The 26,146-nt window shown below is 33.0% G+C and overlaps 2 protein-coding genes across 2 annotated transcripts; both read right to left on the reverse strand.

Annotated features, from left to right (window-relative positions):
• Positions 1-3,958: 3,958 nt before the first annotated feature.
• Positions 3,959-20,887, reverse strand: LOC139507636 (succinyl-CoA:acetate/propanoyl-CoA:succinate CoA transferase-like). The gene is made up of 8 exons (XM_071295830.1): positions 20,686-20,887; positions 14,674-14,826; positions 13,313-13,555; positions 11,033-11,221; positions 10,002-10,217; positions 6,932-7,069; positions 5,749-5,886; positions 3,959-4,423 (listed from the first exon to the last, which is right to left on the reverse strand). The coding sequence occupies exons 1-8, from the start codon at positions 20,861-20,863 to the stop codon at positions 4,239-4,241; spliced, it is 1,440 nt and encodes a 479-aa protein (XP_071151931.1). The 5' UTR covers positions 20,864-20,887; the 3' UTR covers positions 3,959-4,238.
• A 4,233-nt stretch (positions 20,888-25,120) lies between these two features.
• LOC139507637 (L-amino-acid oxidase-like) lies at positions 25,121-25,711 on the reverse strand. The gene has a single exon (XM_071295831.1). The coding sequence runs from the start codon at positions 25,709-25,711 to the stop codon at positions 25,121-25,123; it is 591 nt and encodes a 196-aa protein (XP_071151932.1).
• Between the last annotated feature and the right edge of the window lie 435 nt (positions 25,712-26,146).

Here is a 26,146-nt window from a genome sequence, read left to right on the forward strand (position 1 = left end):
TTAAATTTATATTAAGATCCATTTTGTTAAATCTTGTGATCAATTTTATTTGGCAATCGCCAATGGCAGTCAGCAGGGTTACAGGACATCAGTTGTTCGACCTGTTAGTCAAATGCGTTTTGTTTAAATATACTTTTTCACTTTTTTGGTCTTTTGGAAAATGTTGTTTGTGCTGTATTTAGACCCTTCTACAATGAAATTTGTTTTACATGCACAAGTATAAAAATTGCTGTTTTTATCCAACGCAATCATAGGTTTGAACGTAGTTTTCAATTTAGACTCGTATATATATAATATATATATGCTTTCTATTTGGAATCAAATAAATTATACATTTTCGAATTACTGTAAGACAGGTAAATCTGATTAATCTATATTTATATACATATTAAAATTCATATTAATGTTAACATATGCACCAAATTAACCATAGAAAACAAATGTAGAAAAACATCACACATCTAACATATCTCTTTCATTGTCCTACATCAGATAAAGACAATCATATCATACATTTTTTTAGTTTGCTAATACCCAAGTAAATAAACAGTAATCAAAGAGCTGAATAGCTCTGAGGGGAAAGACGGCCCTTGTTTCTATTTAATTATTTTTTTTGGAAAGGGGGGGTGTATCTTTTGATAGTCTTCATATAAAGAATGATAAAAGAGAACAGCTAGAACATGCAGAAAGGTTGACAATATTGAAATCAATTGTTGTTTATGTAATTTCATTTCCTTAGTTTAGGATTCAATTTGTACCAATGGAAGAGATCTGCATCTTCTAAATCTAAACATTTGATTAAAGTTGATAGTTAATTATCTAAAATTCAACTGAATTCTGTCTTTTCACAACAACTACAGTATTTTTTGAAATCTTGATTGTTTTACCACTGAACTGCAGGCTAGGGCCATTTTCCATTTTTTGTGACAGTACTCTTGGATTTTTTCTTTTTTTCTTAGAAAGTGTGGACTGAAAAATCTATTCAGTTTTAAATTTCCATTGATAAAGTTCCCAGTTACAACTCCTATCACAGGGAAACAGGCACTAATAAAAAACAATATGATTGTTGGTACACAAAAATTTAGCTTTAATGGAAGACTACTAATCCAATGAAATGTCACATTTCAAGTGTTTAAATACATTAACTTTTATTTTAGTGGATAATTACTCATCAGTTGAGGTGCTCCTGAATTGGAGGAAGATTCTCAAAACAGAATTTTGACAGAAAAAATCAATAAAATCGTTTCTCTCCCCTATCTCATGTAACCCCACGATCTTTGTTTACTTTGAAAGTTGCTGACCTACAAATTAAAGTATTGCATGTTGATGTTTGAATCATCTACAGCAAACAATATTATGTTTAGATTTAGCAAATACCAATTTGTAATTAGTGCACGATCTCTGGGAATGATTTAAATAACCACTGAAGAATATCCCTGCTTCTGGTGGCATTCCAAGAATGACGTCACTATAAAATACAATGTAGGTTGGAAATATTTAGAATATCTCGTCATACTGATTTTTCCGGATTGTAAAAGAAACGTAAATAGTGTAATGGAGAGCTCAAGATACGATAATTTCGTTAGAAACAGAAGGGAAATGTGTAAAAAAGTGTTTAAAGTCAAACTATTCATTTCTGGGTCTCTTTCTCTTCAATCTAAGTAAGATTTGTTGGGGGGTTTTCCATACTATAAAAACAAAATGAATGATGTGAGGGAATGTCACTCTGGTCAACCCCATAGGGGATTGACGGCTTGAGGCCGTCTTTCCCCAAAAACTTATATAATAATTCTAATGTACATATATTGGTTTTTATGTTGCCCAGTGTAATAAAAATTACCATCAGCTTATGCGATGATATATACAATATAACACGATTATTTTATGCTGAAATAAAACATTTTGATTTTCATAAAGTCAAGGCCAGGGTAGGGTCACAGAGTTTGTGAAAAGTGTCAGTCCTCAGGATTTCACCACCAAAATTTTGCATAGGACTGACACAATTTTAGTATTTTTCAATAGATTAATAGTGAGGACCAGCAGATTTTCTTCAAGGACCACCAGGGGAAAAAAGATTTCGCGAACTCTGGGGACCGCAAATTGAAGAAATCTTACTTGTTTGAATACAACTGAGGCCAAATAAAAATATATGTGTGGTTCCAGTAACCCGACCGACCCTAGTTAAAACCCCCTGACCCTAGAACTTTTTTTTTCATTTCTGAAAAATAAATTTTCAAACGATCAAATTTTGAGGATTGTGAATTAAAATAATTAAATTCATAGATTTCTGTCATCTGAATTTCCATCACAAGTATCTGTTATGGCTAAAATGCAACAATTCATAACAGAATGCAACAAAATTAACTAAAAACGTATCATGACTGAGGCCCCTCATGGGGGGGTCCTAGTAATCACATAATCACCATTTTTTTGCCAATATAATCACATAATCATTAAATATTTGCTTATCTTTAGTAATCAAATAATCATAAACTAAAAATACAGTCCTAGGTAATCAAATAATCATGAAATATTTGGCTTAATAATCAAATAATCATTAAAAAAACGGCCAAGTAATCACATAATCAAAAACCCCATGAGGGCCCTCATGACTGTTTATTTTACAACCAAACACATGTAAAAATGGTGGACTTCCGGTTGGGGCGTGTATAATACCGGAAACAATTTCGGTAAACACACGATTTTTTTTCCGGATTTTGACATTCAAAAAAAAAAATTTTAAAAAAAAATTAAAAATTTGCCGACCTACCGACCCTATTTTTTAAAAGTATGTAACTGGAACCACACATATATTTTTATTTGGCCTGAGCTAGTTTGATATAATAACCAAGTGTTAATCAAACTAAAAATCAGTGCTTTCCCACAATGAAAATATTGTCATATGATAAATATGAATAAAATAATCCCTCACTGGTTGAAGCAAGAACATTATGATAACATGCTGAAATATTTACATGTTTGTCATATTTTTTAACTATATTTCGATGTTATTTAGCTTATCAATAGCACATCAAAATATGTGTAAAATTCCAAAAATGTTATTCCTGATTTTAATCAGCAGTTTTATAATTTAAATAATCTAATACTTTTCGAACAACAAAAGTAAAATTCTTATTCTTGAAACCATTATAAAAATATTTCTGTATTCTAATTCTTTACTGCTTTAACATTTAAAACCTGTTTCGATGTTTTAACTTTAATATTTATTTACAAAAAAGAAACAATAGCATACATTTTTGGTAAATTTCAGTTCACTTTTAGTACTATATATATTATATTATAAAATAAGTCATCAATTCTTTAAGCCACTCAACTCAAGACCATAATATTTCTTTCAGTGGTTCAAATTTATCATTATATTCAGTCTGACATGAACAAATCAAAGCTTGACTATACAAGTTTTGTTATTTCATACACATTTCATGGAATACTTAAAACTAAATGTATATGGCACAAGTGTTATCCCAACTTTCACTATTGCTGCAGCAATGTCTCGATGTTTAATCTTAACATGCTTAACTGTATACTTTTTTAGAGCTAGTTGCGTAACTGTTGCTTAACTGACACAGTTTTTCAGACTTATGACAGAAAACCAAAAAAAATTAGCTTTTTTTGCTGATTTTTTTATTCAAGCACCTCTGATGAGTCTTCGGAAGACAAGTATGCTTTAGTCAAATTAGGCAGAATCTTGGGAGGGGATGGGTGTTGTTTTTTATTAAATGCTCTTTAACTTTGCATGTGGCAATGAGGTTTGTATTCAAACGAAATTAATCTGTCATACAGCATGTACAGTGTAGGTTTTAGTGACTTGAAACGCAGAATACAATACCTGAAAATATTCACACTGAGTACAAGTATACTTATAATTAAACACAAATCTAACAAACAAACATATTTTTGTCGCGTTTATAGACATAATATTCTGAGGGTTTCTTCACTCAGGCCAGACAAATATATACTCGATTCCTGACTCAAGGAAAAAAAGGATAGGTAGGTAACTAAAGTTCATTATTCTGATTAATATTTTATAAAGATAATAATATGGAAATACTCTTTAGTTAAACAGTGCCTATCCATTTTGGTAGCCATAAAAAATAAAATACTAGGTAGGGAGACAGGAAACAGAAATGTATTTTCTTTGGCCTTATCGATCAACAACTCATTCACCCTTTTACATCCTCCATCAGCCATTTTGATACAATCGTACAAAAACAGATTTACGGAGATGGCATGCATTTCAGCCTCTCAAACGCTGCCTTTTCTAACCCTTCTCTATAGTTTGGATGTGCTAATTTGATCAGTTCATAAGCTCTTTGTCGTAGATTTTTACCGAAAAGGTTGCATATTCCGTATTCTGTTACGATGTAATGAACATGTGCTCTAGTGGTTACCACACCAGCCCCTGTAAAATAATAAAAAATAACATACTACAAATTCTCAAATAACAGGGTGAATAAAAAGCAATATAATTGGTACAATTAAAATTAATATATAATTGACAGTCGCAAAGGAAGATACCACTATCTCAAATATTACTTTAATAATGACTTGTTGATATATTTAGCACAAATACTTGATGCATGCACTATGTAAAATTAAAGTCATCTTCCAGACAAATAAAATTGAGAATAGAAATGGGGAATGTGTCAAAGAGACAACAACCCGACCAAATAAAAAACAACAGCAGAGGGTCACCAACAGGTCTTCAATGTAGCGAGAAATTCCTGCACCCGGAGGCGTCCTTCAGCTGGCCCCTAAACAAATATATACTAGTCCAGTGATAATGAACGCCATACTAATTTCCAAATTGTACACAAGAAACTAAAATTAAAATAATACAAGACTAACAAAGGCCAGAGGCTCCTGACTTGGGACAGGCGCAAAATGCGGCGGGGTTAAACATGTTTGTGAGATCTCAACCCTCCCCCTATACCTCTAACCAATGTAGTTAAGTAAACGCATAACAATACGCACATTAAAATTCAGTTCAAGAGAAATCTGAGTCTGATGTCAGAAGATGTAACCAAAGAAAATAAACAAAATGACAATAATACATAAATAACAACAGACTACTAGCAGTTAACTGACATGCCAGCTCCAGACTTCAATTAAACTGACTGAAAGATTATGATTTCATCATATGAACATCAGGCACAATCCTTCCCGTTAGGGGTTTAGTATCATACCATCATAACATATATGAGAAGAACATAACCCGTGTCATGCCAACAACTGTTTTTTAGAATAAATGTGTTTAGTTCCAATGCAAAGACCTTATCAGTGACTCAATATTAACGCCAAAATATGCAATCTTTAATGACTTGACAACAGTATCGTAATTATATCCCTTCTTAATAAGTCTATTCAAAGGTTTTGTAAGTTTCTGAGGTGAATACTGACACCTTTGTGCTTTATAAAGAATATTACCATAAAAAATTGGATGTGAAATACCTGAACGTATTAGAAGTATGGTTATACAAATATGCACCATTTGGTAACTTGAATATCTAAGTATATATTTACTTTCAGTGATAAATTTCTTAACATGCTTCATAATTAAGGGGATTGAATGCCTGAATGTATATACTTGTATAGTTGTATTTTTAGAGAAGTATTAAGAAAGATTATGATATCAAAACCTTCAACTACCAAGCTACCCCAGCTACCTACTCGAAACTCCTTACACCAACTAAATTAGTTATTATTATATTATTGTTTAATCCTTACCAGGTTTAAGTGAAGGAACAATTCTTGAAGTTATATTATCTCCCCTGGTAGCTGTAGAGGGACATGCTACAACAGGTACACCTTCCCCGTCCAAACTCAAGGCAGCTCCTCTAATAAAATCTACCTGACCTCCAAATCCTGCAGGTAAAATAAATCATGTATGTACCTCAAACAAGGTAAATCAAAAGTATAAAAAATCTATAAAATAGGGTCTACAAACACATTTATGGAATGACCCATTACACATAGATCAAATTTATTAGTTCAGTAATTAAATACTCTCTTGTTTTTGTTTATTTGTCTTCTGATTGAGTTCAGCCATTTCAATTGATATTTTATAGTGTGTCTTTCTGTGTTGTAATGTTTCACTATTATTTCAGGTCAGGCACCTATTAAACATTTAAAACCTACATTTGTTTACACCTGTCCTGTCAAGAACCTGATGTTCAGTGGTTAGCCTTTGTTGTTGTGGTTCATAAGTGTTTCTTGTTTATTATATAGATTAGACAGTTTGTTTTCCTGTTTGAATGGTTTTACACTAGTCATTTTTGGGGCCCTTTATAGCTTGCTGTTTGGTGTGAGTCATGGCTCTGTTTTGAAGACCATACTTTGACCTATAATTGTTTACTTTTACAAATTGTGACTTGGATGGAGAGTTGTCTCATTGGCACTCATACCACATCTTCTTATATCTATGTTAGCCTGTCAGACCTATTTATAGACACCTTCTTACCTGTAAAATTGTATTCTCAGCAAATTTCAAGCAAATAAAAATAACTTCTGGACGATTCATATACATTTTTTACTGTCTATTAATTTTGCCACTCTTTTAGTGTTTTTTCATCAACTGTTCTATACTCTTCCTTTATTAAATTTTTTATTGAATTTGCCATAGTTGGTTTGTTAAGTTTTATTTTTTAAGCAAACCAAGTTCTCAATAACAGTAAGAATATCAATAAAAAGAAAATTTATATAATTATATAAAAAATCAATATACTTGAGAATCCAGTATACTTCAGTTTTATTCACAACATTCCCACTTAAGCATTACCCTGAAGAGGGAGACTGCCAAGTTTTACAGCAAATGTTTTCCGGCAAATTAATAATGTCTGATTAACATGAAAAAAATGCAGAGCTCTGTCCTATTTCACAAGTACCACCTGACTTGTTTTAGAAAATTTACCTGTATATATCATAGAACCAATGGAATCTGCACACACTTGGCCAGTGAGGTCTATTTCCAGACATGTATTAATGGCTGTAACTCTGGGATTCTGACAGATTAGTGATATATTGTTTGTAAAACTACAATCACACAGAGCTGAAACAGAAACAAAGTCAATTTATTATAAGAACTCATTATCCACATTTTTTAACATGATTAAGTAGCCATGGGAATGTCAGTCCAGTATAATTTTTTTACTATTCCCTTAAATGGCTCATTTGAAAAAAAATATTCTAAAAGCAAAACAAATGATATTTGTTTAAATATTTTGTATTATACAGTAAATTACCAAGTTTTTAATATTATTTAACAGTCTATCCTTCAAATTGCAAATCTGTCTCCAAATTTGCAGATTTATAAAAATAACTTGACTGATTTTTCACTGTGATTGTACAATCCAAGATGATAGTATACCATGTATCTACCTTAAGTGTAAGATTTCTAGAAAATTTGCATTATTTTGTTATCCTATTTTCCCTTCATAAAACTATTTTCTTTTGAAATCTGTATTATATCTTTCTATTTTATTCATGGGTATATCTTGAGATGTTTTTGTTGACTTCCTCATGGTATACTTCAAAGACCTCTTAAGATTCAAATGATAATTGTTTGTTTTCATTGACATTCATTGTAAAAATTGTTCATTCAAGATTTATCAGAAAACATAACTAGAGGCTCTCAAGAGCCTGTATCGCTCACCTGATTCTACTTGGGTTTTTGAAATCATATAAAAAGAAAAATTTGGCTACAAAGTAACAACACTTGACCAGCACCTTATTAAGAAAGGAACATTTATGCTATTTTTGGTTTCATTCAATTCAGTGGTTCTCTAAAAGAATATCTCCCATAGGGTCCTATGTTAAATCAAGTCCCCTGCTAGACGCCACCTTGGTTGATGGATTGGCTACAAAGTAACAACACTTGTCAGCATGTTATAAGGAACATTTATGCCATGTTCAGTTTTATTCCATTCTGTGGTTCTCTAAAAGAAGTCATCTTGGATGATGGATTGGCTACAAAGTAACAACACTTGGTCAGCACCTTATAAGGTAAGTTCATGCCATGTTTGGTTTCATTCCATTCAGTGATTCTCTAAAAGAAGTCATTTGTATGCATTTCCCATACGGTAAAATGTTAAACTAGGTCCCCCACTTGCGGCCATCTTGGATGATGGAATCGGCTACAAAGTAACAACACTTGGTCAGCACCTTATAAGGAACATTCATGCCATGTTTGGTTTCATTCCATTCAGTGGTTCTCTAAAAGAAGTCCACTTGTATTTTTGTCCATCTGATGAGTTAAGCCTTTTTCAACTGATTTTTATAGTTAATTCTTATGTTGTACTGTTATACCACTGTCCCAGGTTAGGGGGAGGGTTGGGATCCCGTTAACATGTTTAACGCCGCCACATTATTTATGTATGTGCCTGTCCCAAGTCAGGAGCCTGTAATTCAGTGGTTGTCGTTTATTTATGTGTTACATATTTGTTTTTCGTTCATTTTTTTACATAAATAAGGCCGTTAGTTTTCTCGTTTGAATTGTTTTACATTGTCTTATCGGGGCCTTTTATAGCTCACTATGCGGTATGGGCTTTGCTCATTGTTGAAGGCAGTACGGTGACCTATAGTTGTTAATGTCTGTGTCATTTTGGCCCTTTGTGGATAGTTATCTCATTGGTAATCATACCACATCTTCTTTTTTTATATCATTCGTATGCATTTCCCATAGGGTTCTATGTTAAACTAAGTTCCTCGCTGGCGGCCATCTTGGATGATGGATCAGCTACTTAGTAACAAGACTTGGTCAGCACCTGATAGGGAACATTCATGCCATGTTTGGTTTTATTCCATTCAGTGGTTCTCTAAAAGAAGTCATTTGTATGCATTTCCCATAGGGTCCTATGTTAAACTTAGTCCCCCACTGGCGGCCATCTTGAATGATGGATTGGCTACAAAGTAACAACACTTGGTCAGCACCTTATAAGGAACATTCATGCCATGTTTGGTTTTATTCCATTCAGTGGTTCTCTAAAAGAAGTCATTTGTATGCATTTCCCGTAGGGTCCAATGTTAAACTAAGTCCCCCGCTGGCGGCCATCTTGGATGATGGAATCAGCTACAAAGTAACAACACTTGGTCAGCACCTTATAAGGAACATTTATGCCATGTTTGGTTTCATTCCATTCAGTGGTTCTCTAAAAGAAGTCATTTGTATGCATTTCCCATAGGGTCCTATCTTAAACTAAGTCCCCCGCTGGAGGCCATCTTGGATGATGGATCAGCTACAAAGTAACAACACTTAGTCAGCACTAGTACTGTATAAGGAACATTCATGTCATGTTTGGTTTCATTCCATTCAGTGGTTCTCTAAAAGAAGTCATTTGTATGCATTTCCCATAGGGTCCAATGTTAAACTAAGTCCCCCACTGGCGGCCATCTTGGATGATGGATCGGCTACAAAGTAACAACACTTGGTCAGCACCTCATGAGGAACATTCAAGCCATGTTTGATTTTATTCCATTCAGTGGTTCTCTAGAAGAAGTTTAAAATGTAAAAAGTTAACAACGACGACGGATGACATCGGACGACGACGACGGACGACGGAGACGGACGACAGACGCCAAGTGATGAGAAAAGCTCACTTGGCCCTTCGGGCCAGGTGAGCTAAAAATCAGTTTTGCAACAAAATCAGTTCCACATCATGTTTTCTTCTGTCTTTTTCTCAAAAATTGGACCCATATCATATATATGCAAAAATGTAAAACATAAAAACAAGTATTTCTTATCAAATCTTTCTTAAAATATTGCAATACCAACTAAAAATATTTCTAGTAAAATGTACACTTCTACTTGAAGTAGAATTAATATAGGTTTACAAACTCTTCTAAATGTCACAACTGTTATTGTAGTATGCATTGTATAAAATTATCATAAATGTATACATATTCAAACAACCCAATCACAGTGTTGCAACAGAGTCAAGTTTCTAAAAACTCAATATCATTACTTCTACTACAAAAGAACTTACCTACAAAAGAATTATCGTCTAGGAAATCATACAATCTTTTTGTTCCTAGTGCGAATGCACTGACAATTTTTCCTGTTTGTATAGTTTTATTAGCGTTGGTTATTGCCCCTTTCTCAACAAGATCAATGACACCATCACTAAACATTTCAGTATGGATACCTAAATTTTTGTGATGACTTAATTTATCAAATACAGCATTTGGCAGGGATCCAATACCTAAAAAATTAAATAAAAAATATGCATACAATCATGGAGTTATTACAGTTGCTGTCTTAAATTTATTTTGGTTCACAAATACCTTTTCATCTTGGATTTTTACTTCTAGGATTAATTCTGGTAATTTTGGATTCATTATTTTGGTTGATACAGTCATGAAACATTATATTTTCTCATTTATTTAATTTTGTGGTTTTGCCAATTTCTTCTTACAAGCCTAAATAGTAAATTTGTACATTGTTAAATATTTAAATTTATGGTTCATCTATAAACGTTAAATTAACCAAAATTGGTATCTCAAGAAAAATAATGAATCCAGTCAAAACTATTCAATTAAAACTGTGGTTTGCCAAAGAAGATATACCAATAAGTACTTGTCCAACTTTAAGTAAAGGAAAGTAGAATTAGACAAGAGAAAAGGTATATAATCATCTTTTTTTTTTTAGCCGAATGAAGATGATGAGTTTTACTTCAAATCTTCAGGACAGGGTAGGGGGTTCAACAAAGTTGTTCCCTTTACTTAATAAAATTAAAAAAAAATAATAATAAATTTTAAATTATGAGTTATCTCCCCTGGTTAAGATTAAATAAATAGTTTTTCTACATCTTTCGCAAAAAAGTAATATATAAATTTTTAAGTGTCTTCAGTTGAATTTAAAAGTCTTGCTTACAACTATTTTTTTCACAAAAGCAGTTTATGTCAATTAAAAAAATCTGAAATGATCAATTGCATTCCAAGATGACTATTTATTCTAATTAAAATTCACCCCTGTAAAAAGCAATCTAAATTATAATATCAAACTATGTATAAATACCTGTTTGGATAGTTGCACCATCTTGAACTAGATCATCGGCAATTAATCTGGCTATTTCGTGAATTTCTGGTGTAAGTTTCATCCCTGTAAACTCTGGTAACAATTCATCATTTTGTACCATCACATCTACATGAGAACTGTGGATTATACCATCCCCAAATGTTCTTGGCATATTCTTATTTACCATTCCTGTTATTTATAAAACAAATGAAAGAAATACTGTGGATTCATTTATTTTCGTGGGTATCAATTTTCGTGGATAGTGAAAAAAAGACGATTCGTGGTATACGTAAATTTGTGGATTGCTGATAACAAAAAAAAAATTCAGATACATAATTCATTGATTTGTTTTTGATTTAGGAGATCCTATAACCTCCTTGGTTTAATCAATAATAAAACAAACAAAAAAGAAGAAATTCATTGAAAAAGTTTTGAATTGTCAAAATCCTCACTTGGTCATTTTAGGTTAAAGTGTTCATTGAAAATTTCTATTACAATAATGGACAAAGACAACTAATTATTTGTTTGTTTTACAATTTATAAATGCTTGTCGGAATTCTATAAGGCAATCAAAACTTAATGATTGAAAGCTCATTTCCCTAATCACGATATAATAAACAGTCATATAAGTAAAAGGTGTGAAAATAAATGTTCCTGTCATAAACAATATTACCTACGGGCAATATCCCCGAACTTAATCCTATTGATTTTCAATCACTAGTAAACCAAACTATGACACAGTAATTAACAACTTGCAGTTATTTTCCATGAACAGTTTTAATCAATTTTAAAAAGTAAATTATCACTGATATTCGATATATTAATTATAGATTTAATTAAACTACTTGTATCTTCTTTCAATAAATAACATGTGTTATGTTACAATGTTTATCGCTAGTCAACACTATACTAGAATTGCATAACATAACTGGAAATAAACATCCGACTCCATACACATTTATTGGAATTATTCTTCGTTGAATTCTTAAATTCGTGGTTCGCTGTGACCCACGAAACCCACGAAAATTGGTATACCACGAATAAAAATGAATCCACAGTAGATGGATAGGATTAATGTGTGTCAGGTGGGTCTCATTGGGGTCTAAGCGTGACACATGAAAGTAAAATTATTGTGTCATGAAAACGGGAAATGAGGTCTAGCGGACCCGGGAAATGACAAAAAAATGAGAATTGCTTACGTACATAGTGTAAGTGGGATACGGGAATCTGATAAAACAGTAAGCGGGATGTTAGACTATTTACCAGGTTTGTAATAACATGAGCAACACAACGGGTGCCACATGAGGAGCAGAATTTGCTTACCCTTCCGACACACCTGAGATCGCCCCCAGTTTTTTGTGGCAGTTCGTGTTGCTTAGTCTTTAGTTTTCTATTGTGTGGTTTGTGTACTGTTTTTTGTCTGCCATGTCAATTAATTTTTTATCTATGAGTTTGAATGTCTCTCTGGTACATGTATTTTCTCCCCCTCTTTAAGCATCCATTATTGGTATAGACAGAAAAATATTTATTCTGTCACTATTTGTTGAAATTGATTTAAAAGTTACACATATTACCATAATAATTAAAATTCTAGACATTTAATTAGAAAAAAACTTGTTGATTTAACATAGTTGTTTGTGTTGTGTATGGATACATGATATAAAACCCTTCAATGTCTGAAATAAAGATTATTTTGCATAATCCTATCTTTATTTTGCATAATCCTATCTTTATTTTGCATAATCCTATCTTTATTTTGCATAATCCTATTTTTTTTCCAATTAGTCCTGAAGTGCTGTAACTTAGAAACATGTACTATTCAAAGCATTTATAATTGTAATTTAAATATAACATATCAGATGATAGAATGAATGTTTTTTTTAATATTGTGTTACGCAAGCAATCGAATTATTTGCACTAATATATATCTTGTAATGATTTCAGAATTTACAATAATTGGATAAATTTTCGGAACTCATATTTTGCTAATCTGTTTGCATAATTGAATATCAATGGTATATTATTCAAACTTTGTGTGAAATTATACCTTAATACTATGTGCGTAAAATTCTTATTGAAATTCCTTGTTGTTCTATGAAATCAGAAGTTTCCCATTGTCAACAATAGATATAAGAAGATTTGGTATGAGTGCATGTGCCAACTCTCCATCCAAGTCACAATTTGTAAAAGTAAACCATTATAGGTCAAAGTACGGTCTTCAACACGGAGTATTTGCTTACACAGAACAGCAAGCTATAAAGGGCCCTGATGCTCACTTACCTATAATGTATTTAGCATTCTGAACAGCAGATCTGGTACAGTCAACATTGGTTCCCAGGGAACAGAAACCATGTTTATCAGGTGGGCTAAGGGATATCAAGGCAACATCAAGATTAAACAGCCCTCGACGGAATAGCAATGGAATCTCGCTCAAAAATATAGGCACAAAATCCCCTCTTCCTTCATGTACTGCTTGTCGAACTTTTGGATCAGAAATGTAGAATGAATTGGTCCTAAATATTCCTGAAAAGGACAATATTTGGAATAAGTACACTGGTAAGAATACTCATGAAATACCATGATAATTTCACATGTGATGCAAAGGCTGTATTTCCTCTGACTTCATACAACAAAAGGCGTTGTCAAGACTTAGTCCATGGTAACTTCATGTATTCATGCCAATTGAAACCTAGAGAGAATGCATAAAAAAGATACAGTTCTTTGAATTTCAAACTTACATGTGACTTAGTAATCATTTGATATAATTTGTCCCAAAAGTAGTACAACACTGTAAAAATATTGAGAAAGCGCAGGTGGCAGTTTTTTTAATTTTTATTTACTGTCTTAACGGAAGTCTTGTCTTTGACTTTTAAAAAAGTCCATCCAATGAAGGAAAAAATATCCTGACATCTTTATTTTCGTTTTCCTCCCAAAATAACCCAAACAGAATAGTCATAAGCTAGGATGACAAATGCGACTATGCATGGAACCTATATATAAAACACTAAGGCATGATGATTAATTTATTGTGAAAGGAAGTGAAGCGACACACAAAATGAGGTCTTTTCATTTAATAGTATAGATACATGAGATATATCAAATGTTAAACCATAGAACTTTTAAAAGTATGTAAAATAATTTCTAAAATGAACTGCCTCACATTTATTATGGCATGGCCTTTTAACATTTTAAGGTGGTACCTAACACTACAGGGAGATAACTCTGTAAAGTCAGCTAAACGTTTTAATTACGTTGTGTTGTAAAAGGAATATTAAGCTTTCCAATGATCAAAATTGATTTTTGTCAAACTGCTATATAACCAGTGTAATTTTTCTGACAAAACGGTTGGTTCCAAATTTTTGATATTTTTATATTTTTGTTAAAGGCTCAAAGTAATTATTTTGACAAAATTTTATGAAAATTAAACAAGCCAAATAAATTTTAGTGAAAGTGTTGGGTACCACCTTAAAGCCAACTAAGTGGCATTGGCTTTTTTTTTTAATCATTAAAGGACTTACGTTTGTCTATACTTGCTTACAGTAACTGAAACATTCGAACTTTGGCGGAAAGTTGTCTCATTAGCATTCATACCACATCTTCTTTTTTAATATTAAAACACAAATACAAAGCACCCTGATTACCTTCATATTTTTGGTCACTGAACACACAATCTAACTGTGTTGGTGCATGTATCACCTCTATACCTCGAAGTTGGTTTTTAATTCCGAAATCTGCTAAACTTTGTATCAGTTTCAATGGCGAAGCAGCACCTCCTTGTACATAAACTCTCTGTTCTAAAGAAGAAGAAAAAATTGTTAATTAAGAAATTATTGCAATGCTTTTCTAATGCAAAAGTATCAGATTTGCATGTGGCACCTGTGGTGCTGCTCATGATATTACAAACCCGGCAAATAGTCCGAATTGGTAGGTCACATTCATGGAATTTTAGGGAACATTATTGTAGTTACGACATTAGGAACATATCTGTGAAACGGAAATTTAGTAAATAATAAGTCAACCAACTTGTGATTGCATCCGTAAAATTTACAAAGGGATGATTTCAACTTCACAATAAAATTTGGATCTCTTGGTTTAATCAGGAACATATATATTAACTATATACTGTTCCCAGGTTTAATAAGTTGGTCGCCATCCTTCATGTGGAATGTGAATTAAGAGAAGGTACTTAAGGAACATAAATAATTTTTTAACTGCCCTACTAAATGGCGATTCTAACAGTGTTTGAAACTTTAATAGAGCAGTGATCCAGGTATGCCTTTTTAGTTGAAAATGACATCTTAAAGGCGCCAAATTGACGTTATTTTCAGGTGAACAACATGATTCAAGAAATGGTCTAGCTTTTTTTTTTTGAGGGGGGGGGGGGGGGGGGGGGGGGGGTTAGACTTAAAATTTTCATTTTAACGTTTTTTCAATGTGAAATTTATGATTAATAATGACCTTTCAATTATTATCTTTTGACAAGCATTCAATTCCTTGTTTCAACATATTTACTTTAAATTAAGCTTTTTGTTTATCTCTTGTACATTGTGTATATAAGAATTTCTGTTTTTTTTTTTGTTTTTTTTTTTAATCAATTAAAATAGAAGGTCATTTTTGTTAGTGAAAATAACATGCATTTCAGAATTGTAGTATTTAATGCCATAAAAGCTGCAACACATCAAAGAGAACATCTATATGGATGTGGGTTATCTTTACAGTATAAATGTGAGAGAGAATGATTGTGTAAATGATTGTGCAAATGTAGTTTATTTAAGTTTATTTCATTGTATTACATTGTTTTGCTTGCTCTTGTGTATAGACAAAAATATTGTATCTCAAGTCAATATAACATAATGGATAATCATATAAAAATTTTGTCAATGAATGTTAGGGGTCTTTAAAACCGTCTTTTCTCTAGTGCTAAGAAAAGATCTGATGTCTTCAACTGGGCGAAATCAAAAAATAGTTTGATTGTGTGTTTTCAAGAGACACACAGTACAAGAGATATTGAAACTTTATGGGGGGATGAATGGGGTCATCAGTGATCCTTCAGTCATGGTGATAGTAGAAGTGCTGGGGTTTGTGTCATGTTCAGAGGGGGTTATGATTACGAAGTTCATGAATCTCTTATAGACCAACATGGACGATACATCATATTAGACGTGACTCTATACGATCAAAGGTTAACTTTGGTATGTTTATATGGTTATAACACAGATAAACCAGATTTTTTCTGTGATATCCTACAGAAAACTATGAGATTTTCGAATACAAGTTTCATCTTCTTGGGTGACTGGAATGTAGTGCAGGATAAGAATGAAGATACTTATAATGTAATACATGACAGAAACCCCAACTCCAGGAGAAAGATTGATGAAATTAAGGACACACTTTTGCTGTTAGACCCTTGGAGGACTTGTTATCCTAGTGATAGAAAATTTACATGGCGTCAGAAATCTCCCATTAAACAGAGCCGTCTTGATTATTATCTTGTATCTGAGGACCTTTTTACATTGATGGAATCAACAAAAATTATTCCTGGATACAGGACAGATCACTCTGCCATTATATTTACTTTTACAGCATCCTTAGCTAAGCGGGGCAAAGGATACTGGAAATTTAATTCTCAGCTTTTAAGAGAACCTGCATATGGAGATTTAGTTATAAACTGCATCAGAGACACTGTTTCTGAGTATTTCTCTGGGGGTGATTCCGAAGATTTTCTTCATGTTCAGTTATCTTGCAGTGATCAGCTATTTTTAGAGGTTCTAAAAATGAAGATTCGTAGTCTTACTATCTCCCACTGTATTAAAAAATCAAGGGAAGAAAAAGATGTTTTCAAGGGACTGGAGTTAGAAATCCAGTCTTTAGAAAACAGTGTAAATTTAAACCCTAGTGAAATTAATGTGACGTCACTCAATCAGAAAAAGTGTGAATTAGAGAAGCGACGACAGACATTAGTTGAGGGCCTTATTCTCCGTTCTCGTGTAAATTGGCATGAGAATGGAGAAAGATGCACTAACTATTTTTGTAAGTTAGAAAAGAAAGCCTTCTTAAATAAAACCATGACTGAACTCATTGATGACCAAGGTAATCAAATTTCTGATCAATCTAAAATATTGTTTGAACAGGAGCAGTTTTATAGGACACTTTATACATCTAAGTCATTCAGTAATGATGACAATCAATTTTTTAAACATGACATAAAACTCAGTGCAGAACAAAAACTTCTTTGTGAGGGAAACTTATCTTTTAGGGAATGTGGGGAAGCTTTAAAACAGATGCAAAATGGAAAGTCTCCAGGATCTGATGGATTTACAGTGGATTTTTTCAAATTTTTTTGGAAAGATATTGGTCCATTTGTCTTTAGATCTCTGCAATTTGGATATGAGTTGGGCCATTTTTCAGATTTTCAATACCAAAGTATTATTACTTGTATTCCTAAGGAAGGGAAAGATAGGAGGTACATGGGTAACTGGCGACCGATCAGCTTAATGAACACAGATATGAAAATTGCATCTGCAGTTCTTGCTGGTAGAGCTAAAAAGGTACTGTTCGCCATTATTAGTGACACACAAAAGGGCTTTATGAAAGGGAGATTCATAGGAGAGAACACTAGACTTCTATATGATTTAATGCACTATCTAGAAAAAAATGATATAGAAGGATTGTTATTACTAGTAGATTTCGAAAAAGCCTTTGATTCTATAGAATGGGATTTTTTAAAGCAGGCTTTGATTAGTTTTAATTTTGGTCCTTCTTTTTGTAAATGGTTTGATGTGCTTTATGCAGATGCAAAGAGCTGTGTCATTAATAATGGTAATATGTCCCAATTTTTCAACCTTGAAAGAGGCTGTCGCCAGGGGGACCCGTTATCTCCCTATTTGTTTATTATTGGGGTGGAATTACTTGCCATACAGCTAAAAGGGAATCCAAAAATAAAAGGGGTGAATATAAATGGGAATCTGCCACTCATTAGTCAGTATGCAGATGATACGTTTCTTACACTAGATGGAAGTGAAGATTCATTAAAAGAGACCCTTTCTTGTTTTGAAAAATTTCACAAAGTCTCAGGATTAAAGATAAATACAACTAAAACAAAAGTTGTTTGGATTGGAAGTAAGAGATATTCTGACTTGGTTTTATGTCCTGAAACAAATCTAAGCTGGTCCTGTTCAAACTTTAAGGTTTTAGGATTAAATTTCTCTTTGGATCTAGAGTGTATGCCCAGTTTGAATTTCAGAGCAAAAATCATTGATATTTCAAAATTATTGAAAAGTTGGCAGCATAGGAAGCTAACACTACTTGGCAAGGTTACTGTTATTAAGACTCTTGCACTTCCGAAATTGATTCATTTGCTTACATCTTTACCTAATATATGTCAATCCATGTTGAATGAAATCAACAGATTATTCTTTAATTTTATATGGGATGGAAAAACAGAAAAATCAAACGTGATACACTGATTGCAGATAAAAAGGAGGGAGGTTTGAAATGGTTCATTTACAATCTTTCAACTTTTATCTTAAAGTCGGTTGGGTGAGGCGATTTTTTTCAAATTTGAATGGGGACTGGCAAAATATTCTTAAGTTGATATTGAAAAAATTTGGGGGTGCAAGATCTTTTTCTTTACAAAACTTCAAATTTTTAGAGATTGGAAATCAACTCAGCAATCCTTTTTGGAAAGATGTTTTTCAAGCTTTACACTCATCTAAACCACATGTTAAAACTGATGTCAAGGAGTGTCTCTCGATGGATATCTTGAATTTTGTGAAAACAGAAGATTTCTCATTATATAACAGATGGGGAGTTGCCGGTGTGCAAAACCTCTGTCACATTTTTGACCATCAAAGAAGAGATTTTTTCACATTTGATCAGATTAAACAAAAAGTTCAGACAAATAATTATATGCACTATTACAGTTTAATATCAAATATCCCTATGGAGGTAAAACAGTGTATTAGGGAAAACACTGATACTGACTTAGAAAATTTTACTCCGCAGGAAAAATTTTTGGAGAAAATTACTAGCAGTAAAAATATCAAATTCATATATAATAATCTTATTGTAAAATGTGCACATCCTCCAGTTGTAAAATTTTCAAAATGGGAGGATGAGCTGCATTCTAACATTGAAGACTGGAAAAAATACTTTTGTATACTTCAGAAATGTTGTAGAGATACATATTTGTATAATTTCCAATATAAGTTTTTACATAGGACTATTCCTACAAATACATTTTTATATAAGATTAAAATCAAAGATACAAAGTTATGTTCTTTTTGTAGATGTGAAGATGAAACTATTGGACATTTATTTTATGATTGTCAAGTGACATCAAATTTTTTATATTTGTTTTGTGCTTGCCTGAAAAATTTCTATGTTAACATTGATTTTAACAAAAAAAAACTTTTTTCTTGGTTTTGTAGAAGAAAGCTTATTTTTAAATTTTCTTGTAATTTTTGCCAAAAAATACATATATAAATGCAAGCTAGAAGAAAAGCTTCCAAATGCAATTGAATTAAAAAATAGACTGAGAAACTTTTATAACTTAGAGTTATATACAGCAAGAAAATACAACAAAGTTTTTGAACTTGAAAAACTTTGGGCCCCTATGCTAATTATTTATCCTGAATGGTAATCTAACAACCAAATTTATATCAATATATATATCTTTTTGACCTATTTATGGAACAGAGCAAACAACATGTAATATATGCATAGCACATGTAAACCTTCTCTTTTTTTTTTTCTTCTATTTTAAAATAATCTATAGATATTTCTATATGAAGAGATTGTGAAAAAGAGAGAAAGAGAGAGTGAGAAAGAAGGAGAGAGAGAGTGTGAAAGAGAGAGAGAAAAAAAAAAAAGATTTTCAAAATATTTATTTTTTAGTTTGTGTAAATCTTGATAAAACAATAGTCTATTGTTGTTATATATTTGAAACCCTGTAACACCCTAGTCAGGTGGTGCTGTAAGGGTGATGTTAAATCCTGACTATTGAAAAAATAAATAAAAAATAAAAAAAAAGAAATGGTCTAGCTATATTAATCTAGTCCAAATAATTATGACGTCTTGGAGGGCTATTTTGAATTTTTGCTCTGATGCTTTCTGTTCATGCAAGCTGAGACTACTATAACACTGGAAAAGTGGAGACACACACTACACGATAAATCGGTAGTGACCAATCTCTGTGTTATAGGTGGGTCTCATTGGGGTCTAAGCGTGATGCGGGATTGCCAATTTTTTGTAAGCGTGACACGTGAAAGTCAAATTATTGTGTCGTGAAAACGGGAAATGAGGTCTTGCGGGATCCGGGAAATGACCAAAAAATGAGAATTGCTTACGTACATAGTGCAAGCGGATACGGGAATCCGACAAAACAGTAAGCGAGATCCAGGATCGGAACCCCCCCAATGAGACCCCCTTATAGTAGTCTCAGATGCAAGGCGTCGAAGAAAAAATATATAATATCCTTTCCAGACGTCATAATTATGTGTACTTGTGCATTTGTAAACATTTCGGGTGTCATGTCATGTCATTATTTGTCATTGCTAAAGGTTGTCATATATGCATATGTGTTTTAAAAAAAGTTTATTCGTCACAAACGCTGAATTTCTTTTTTACCCGGCAAGTTCCTATGAGATACCTACTCGATTCAACGACGGTGACAGCTTCTTCAGCAGATTTCCACACAGGTTCTTTTCCATGGATCGGATGAAAAGGCTCTGGAGAATACAGATAAAATGTTCTCTTTGTCAGCTGTCGTGCAGTTGCATAGTTCAATGGCAATAACCGCCTCACAGACAGCCCTACTTTCAAGGCCGACATGATTGTTTTGGTTGTTTCTCGGGGTCAAGGACAGGTCAGAATTCCGCAATAAAAAATATATGAGTTGTCTCCCTTCGGAAAGGAAATAAAGGTGGGAAATTGAAAATAAATCTCTTCGTGGTTAATAATTAAAAGTTATATATATTAAATAATATAGAATAAAATCGAACAGAATTGAATAAAATTGAATAGAGTTGAAAAGAATTGAACAGAGTTAGAACAGATGAGCCGGCTACAACTTGAAGTAGGAATCAATAGGCAATAATTGTTATAAAGGGGACGAAAACATCTGAGAAGATTAAAGTCACATTTTGCCAACCTAGCCAATCAATCAGAACCCACAAATTTTGATCAGGAATATTTTAGCTTAATTGACTAATAATGACTGTGAATATTCCCAAATCATTGAGCCATGATAAGCCAAGAAGTGTATGACCATGAAGTTGTCTCAACTCAAGAATTTGAAAAAGCAATGAAAAAATTAAATAGAAATAAATCAGCAGATATTTTTGGAATTACAACAAAATGTTTAATATTTGGAGGGGAAAAATATAATACATGCTTCTTAATATCATAAATGCATCTTTCACATTGGCGGATCCAAGGGGGGGGGGGGGTCCGGGGGTTGGAACCCCCTTTTTTGGACGATCAATGCATTCAAGTTGAATGGGAGCATATAGTTGGAACCCCCTTTACTATCTGGGTTGGGAACCCCCCTTTTTTACTCTGGGTTGGGACCCCCCTTTTTTTTTAAATGGCTGGATCCGCCCCTGTTTCAAACATTGTTATATAACAAACTATTCGAAGACTGGCACTCTGTCACCAATATCTAAGAACAAAGGTGATGCTGTGAATTAAAATAACTACAGAGGATAAACTATTACACCAACTAGTTCAAAACTGGTAGAAACCATCAAGAAACTTAAAATTAATCCAGACATCATCTTTAGTAATCACCAATATACCTTGGTGGAATGTATCGCATAGGAAAATGTCACCCAACCGCAACTACTTGCTCGTCAAATATTCGAGACATTTCAAGAATCCCAATCCGTTTAAAGATCCTAACTGGTAGCTATGTACTACAAACCAAAAGAGTCGTATTCAACAACAATAATCCTGATCCGACTTGCGTGTTATGCGGAAAAAGCGATAACACTCTTAAGTCATTTTCTTCTTGTGTGTACCGAGTTGGAAAATATACGAATGACACTAACTAATAATGAAATAATTGAAGTGTGCAGTGTGCTTGTTGCAAAATATGAGCTTAATACTAAAATTGATCTGCGTACTATTCTCATCAACCCATATTATTAATGCTCACAATGGAATTGTAAGAGTCTTATATCAGACATTGATCAATTGCTGGAACCTCACTGTAGATGCTTATGCTACAAGCTTCATGCTAAAAGATATCAGCTTTTATAGATATTGAAACTAGAACTATTAGAAAGCCTGCAAAGTGGAATGTTCCTACCTTGGTGCCGCCCACAATCCGATGTTTTTATACCTATAGATCTTATAATATACCTAGTAATTTCATATTAAAGTTTAACTGTAAATAATTATATCCTACTAAAGAAACAGTGTGTTGTATATAAATTTTCCTTTTTATTGGTGGAGGACTTTAGAATAGTTATATACATTTATATATATATTTTTTTTTATTTTTTGTATATATAATAGATATATCCGTGTGTATAATTTTATATATTCTTGGTGGAGGATAAAAACTACTCCCAATAAGTGGAGGTTTGCCTTAATCATTGTGTTAATTGGCAGAAGTTAGAGGCATACAGAATTGCAAAATTAAGGGTATCCTGGATAGACCCGCTACTTTGCTAATTTGCATAGCGGTCGAAATCACAGGCCCTTGGGTATATGATACAGATTTTTTTTTCACCTGGAAAAGGGGGGGGGGTCGGAGGGGTCCAGATCCAGAAATCCGAGGTCCTGAATTTAAAGAAATGTAAATCCGACATCGGATCCCGAAATTCTTATCATTCTAAACAAGAATTCCCGGATCCCGAAAGGATCAATCCCGAAATCCCGAGCTTAAAAACACCCGACCCCAAACCTCTCGAAAAAGGTCCAGCCCCCCCCCCTTTCCAAATAGTATCGAGTGATATAAACGACTCAGAGAAAATACCCATATTTCGGGATTGACCCTTTCGGTATCCGGGATTTCTTTTTTTCGAATTTCGGGATATCGGGATTTAAATTTATTTAAATTCGGGACCTCGGGATGTCGTGTTTTTAAGCCCGGAATTTCGGTATCAGGACCACTAAAATTGAAATTGATTAACACGATGAGATTATTTTGAAACAATCAAATTTTTCACTTTAATAGTTTTTATCATTTATCAAGTCTTATATATGTTATAAACTTTGACGCGGTCGCCATTCAGTAGAGTTCTATCCGTAAAACATTTTAAATATTACAGAAAACAAAGTTAATGTAATACTAGTTCGAGTAATGTAAGAGAAACACATGCATTTTAATATCACTTATGTTTGTGAAGTTTCATAATTAAAAACAATTATATGTAATATAGATTAGACCATAGGTTTTCCCGTTAATTGAATGGTTTTACACTCGTCTTTTTATGCCCTTTATATTGTGCTGCACGGTGTGATTCATAGCTCCGTGTCGAATACCGTACTTTGATCTATAATGGTTATTCTTTTACAAATTGTGACTTGCAAGATGCAGAGTTGTAACAGTACCACATCTTTTTATATCTATAGGCCGGAAGCTACATGAAGGAAGATGATCTATTGTTTCGGATATACTGTCAATTTTAAAAGTATATCAGTATTCTTTGGCTTTCGGATTTCTCAAATATAAATAGTTGAATATAAGTATTAGTTGTTGAATAAGTATTAATAGTTGAATAACTATTAAAAGTTGAAAGGCAAATGCTCTATATATGAGAACAAAAATTATATCTCGACAAAATGCAACGGCTAATGGATACCTATTTCAGGACAGACAGACAGACAGGCATTCTTTTCGTAAATTTTTGGTCTATTTTTCTGAAGATTTGTCTTATATTCTCTATTTTGTAGACCCTATCAAGGCCCTCATTTATCGTATTTTCATACCGATAGTCGTTTGTTGATCTGGTTCTCGTTTTCAGATTTTTAACAGAGATCAGACTGTTGGTTTTCCAGTTTGAATGGTTTTACATGAGTCATTTTTTGGACCCTTTATAGCTTGCTGTTCTCTGTGAGTCAAGGCTCCGTGTTGAATATCGTACTTGAACTATTATTGTTAACTGTTACAAATTGTTACTTTGGTGGAGAGTTGCCTCATTGGCACACATACCAAATATTCTTATATCTATATGATTTCTTATCTATTTTCAAATTATTTTGATTTGAAAAGGCAGAGTCAGCTCTGACAAAAGATACCAGGGGGACATTCACACCAATAGATCGAAAATAAACTGACAACGCAATGGCTAAAAAAGAAAAAGACTAACAGACAAATAATAATACACAAGACACAACATAGAAAACTGAAGACTTAGCTACACGAACCCCACCAAAAACTGGAGGTGATCTCAGGTGCGAAAGGGTAAGCAGATCCTGCTCCACATGTGGCACCTGTCGTGTTGCTCATGCTATTACAAACCCAGTAAATAGTCTAACTCGGTAGGTAACATTAGTGTAAAGAGAATGGAATTGTTGTTACGACATAAGGAACATGTCCAATACATCTGTGAAACAATATTCCATAACAGGCTACCAACTTACTATAGCGTACGTAAGATAAAATATGCAAAATGTTTTTCATGTGCCTTTTTTAAAACATGTTTCCAAAATGGTTACGAAGGGAAATAATAAAAAAAAATAGGTTGATTTTTTTCTTTTTCATTCTGCAAGTTATGATATATTTTTCATTTCACATTTACTTGTTAGTTTCTAGATCAGAGTTTAAAACAGTTTTTTACCTACTTGTAAGACTGTAGAAATTGACCTACCCCTTTAAACACACAAAAATATATTTGTTTCTTTTGAAATACTTACAATGAGACATACTGAAGTTTTAAACAAGCTTGTCTTGACCTTACACCTTTCCTAAAACCAATTTAAATCCTGAATACTGAGTACTGAATCCCCCCTCCAAAAGAAAGTAAACCAAAAGTGTTTTTCTTTTCTTCTTCAAATAATAAGTGCATGTAAGGAAAAATCTTTATTTCAAACGTTGTTTTTTTTTCATGACGGCTATACTACCAACTGTAACTTTTGTTGCTACTCCTTTCTTTGTAACCCAAAATACGGCATGATGAGTTCTACTGCCTGTAAAGCAGAATTTGACCACCATGACCATGAACGCGCATTAAATGCATTACAGGCAGTATAAATGTCATCTTTATTTGACGGTTTGACCATCTCTTTATCAATATCTGTATAAATATATCCAGGCATAAAAGCTTGGTCGGCACCGCCATAAGGATAACTTTTCCAAATGCACAATACGCCATGTGTTGGATGTGGTATATCTTTGACAGGTATTTTAAATATTTCAGACAGATATTTATTAGTCATCTGTATAATTTCCTTACCAATAGGGAATATAATGTCACCATCTGTTACTGTTGTCTTGTTATCTCGTTCTGCCATTTCCAACCATGTCGATAAACAGAAATCTGAGTACATAGGCAATAGAACAGACCGCTTTGGATTAGTTTTTGAAGTGCCGAAGTCGTATATTTGGTTCAGTGGTGTATCTGTTATTGTGTAACTTCCATACACAGGAGATTTAAGCCACCAAGGTTCGTTGTAGGCAAGAAAATATTTTCCATTCGGCGAATCAAGGACACTTTTGTAATTAGTTCCCATATTCGTGGTTGTCTAAGTCCTTCCCAGTCGAGTATTTCCAGTGCTAGTCTATTAATGGCAAGAATTACTTTTCGTGCGCATCTCTTTGTTGCCATTTTCTCCTATAAAATTAAAAGACAGGGATTTTAAATACGTTAGCACGTGCAAATGCAAGGTAATTAAATTGACACTAATGATTTGTTTGTGAGCAAAAGAAACCTTAAGTGGTAAATGTCATACATGAAAACTAATTGACACGTTGAATTCTAATAATATCTCATCTCACAAGAAATTGATTAATGATTTTTTTTCTTTAAAGCAGATTACCTTACGAATTAAAGACTCATGAAGCTCATTTTGATGTCATATTCTTCAAGCACAACATAGTTTTGATTATAATTGTGATTCTTCGTTCTGATTTACTAAAATACGATCTACGCATTGCATGTACATACA

Source organism: Mytilus edulis, unplaced genomic scaffold (assembly GCF_963676685.1).
Source record: "Mytilus edulis unplaced genomic scaffold, xbMytEdul2.2 SCAFFOLD_1290, whole genome shotgun sequence".
Lineage (NCBI taxonomy): Eukaryota > Metazoa > Mollusca > Bivalvia > Mytilida > Mytilidae > Mytilus > Mytilus edulis.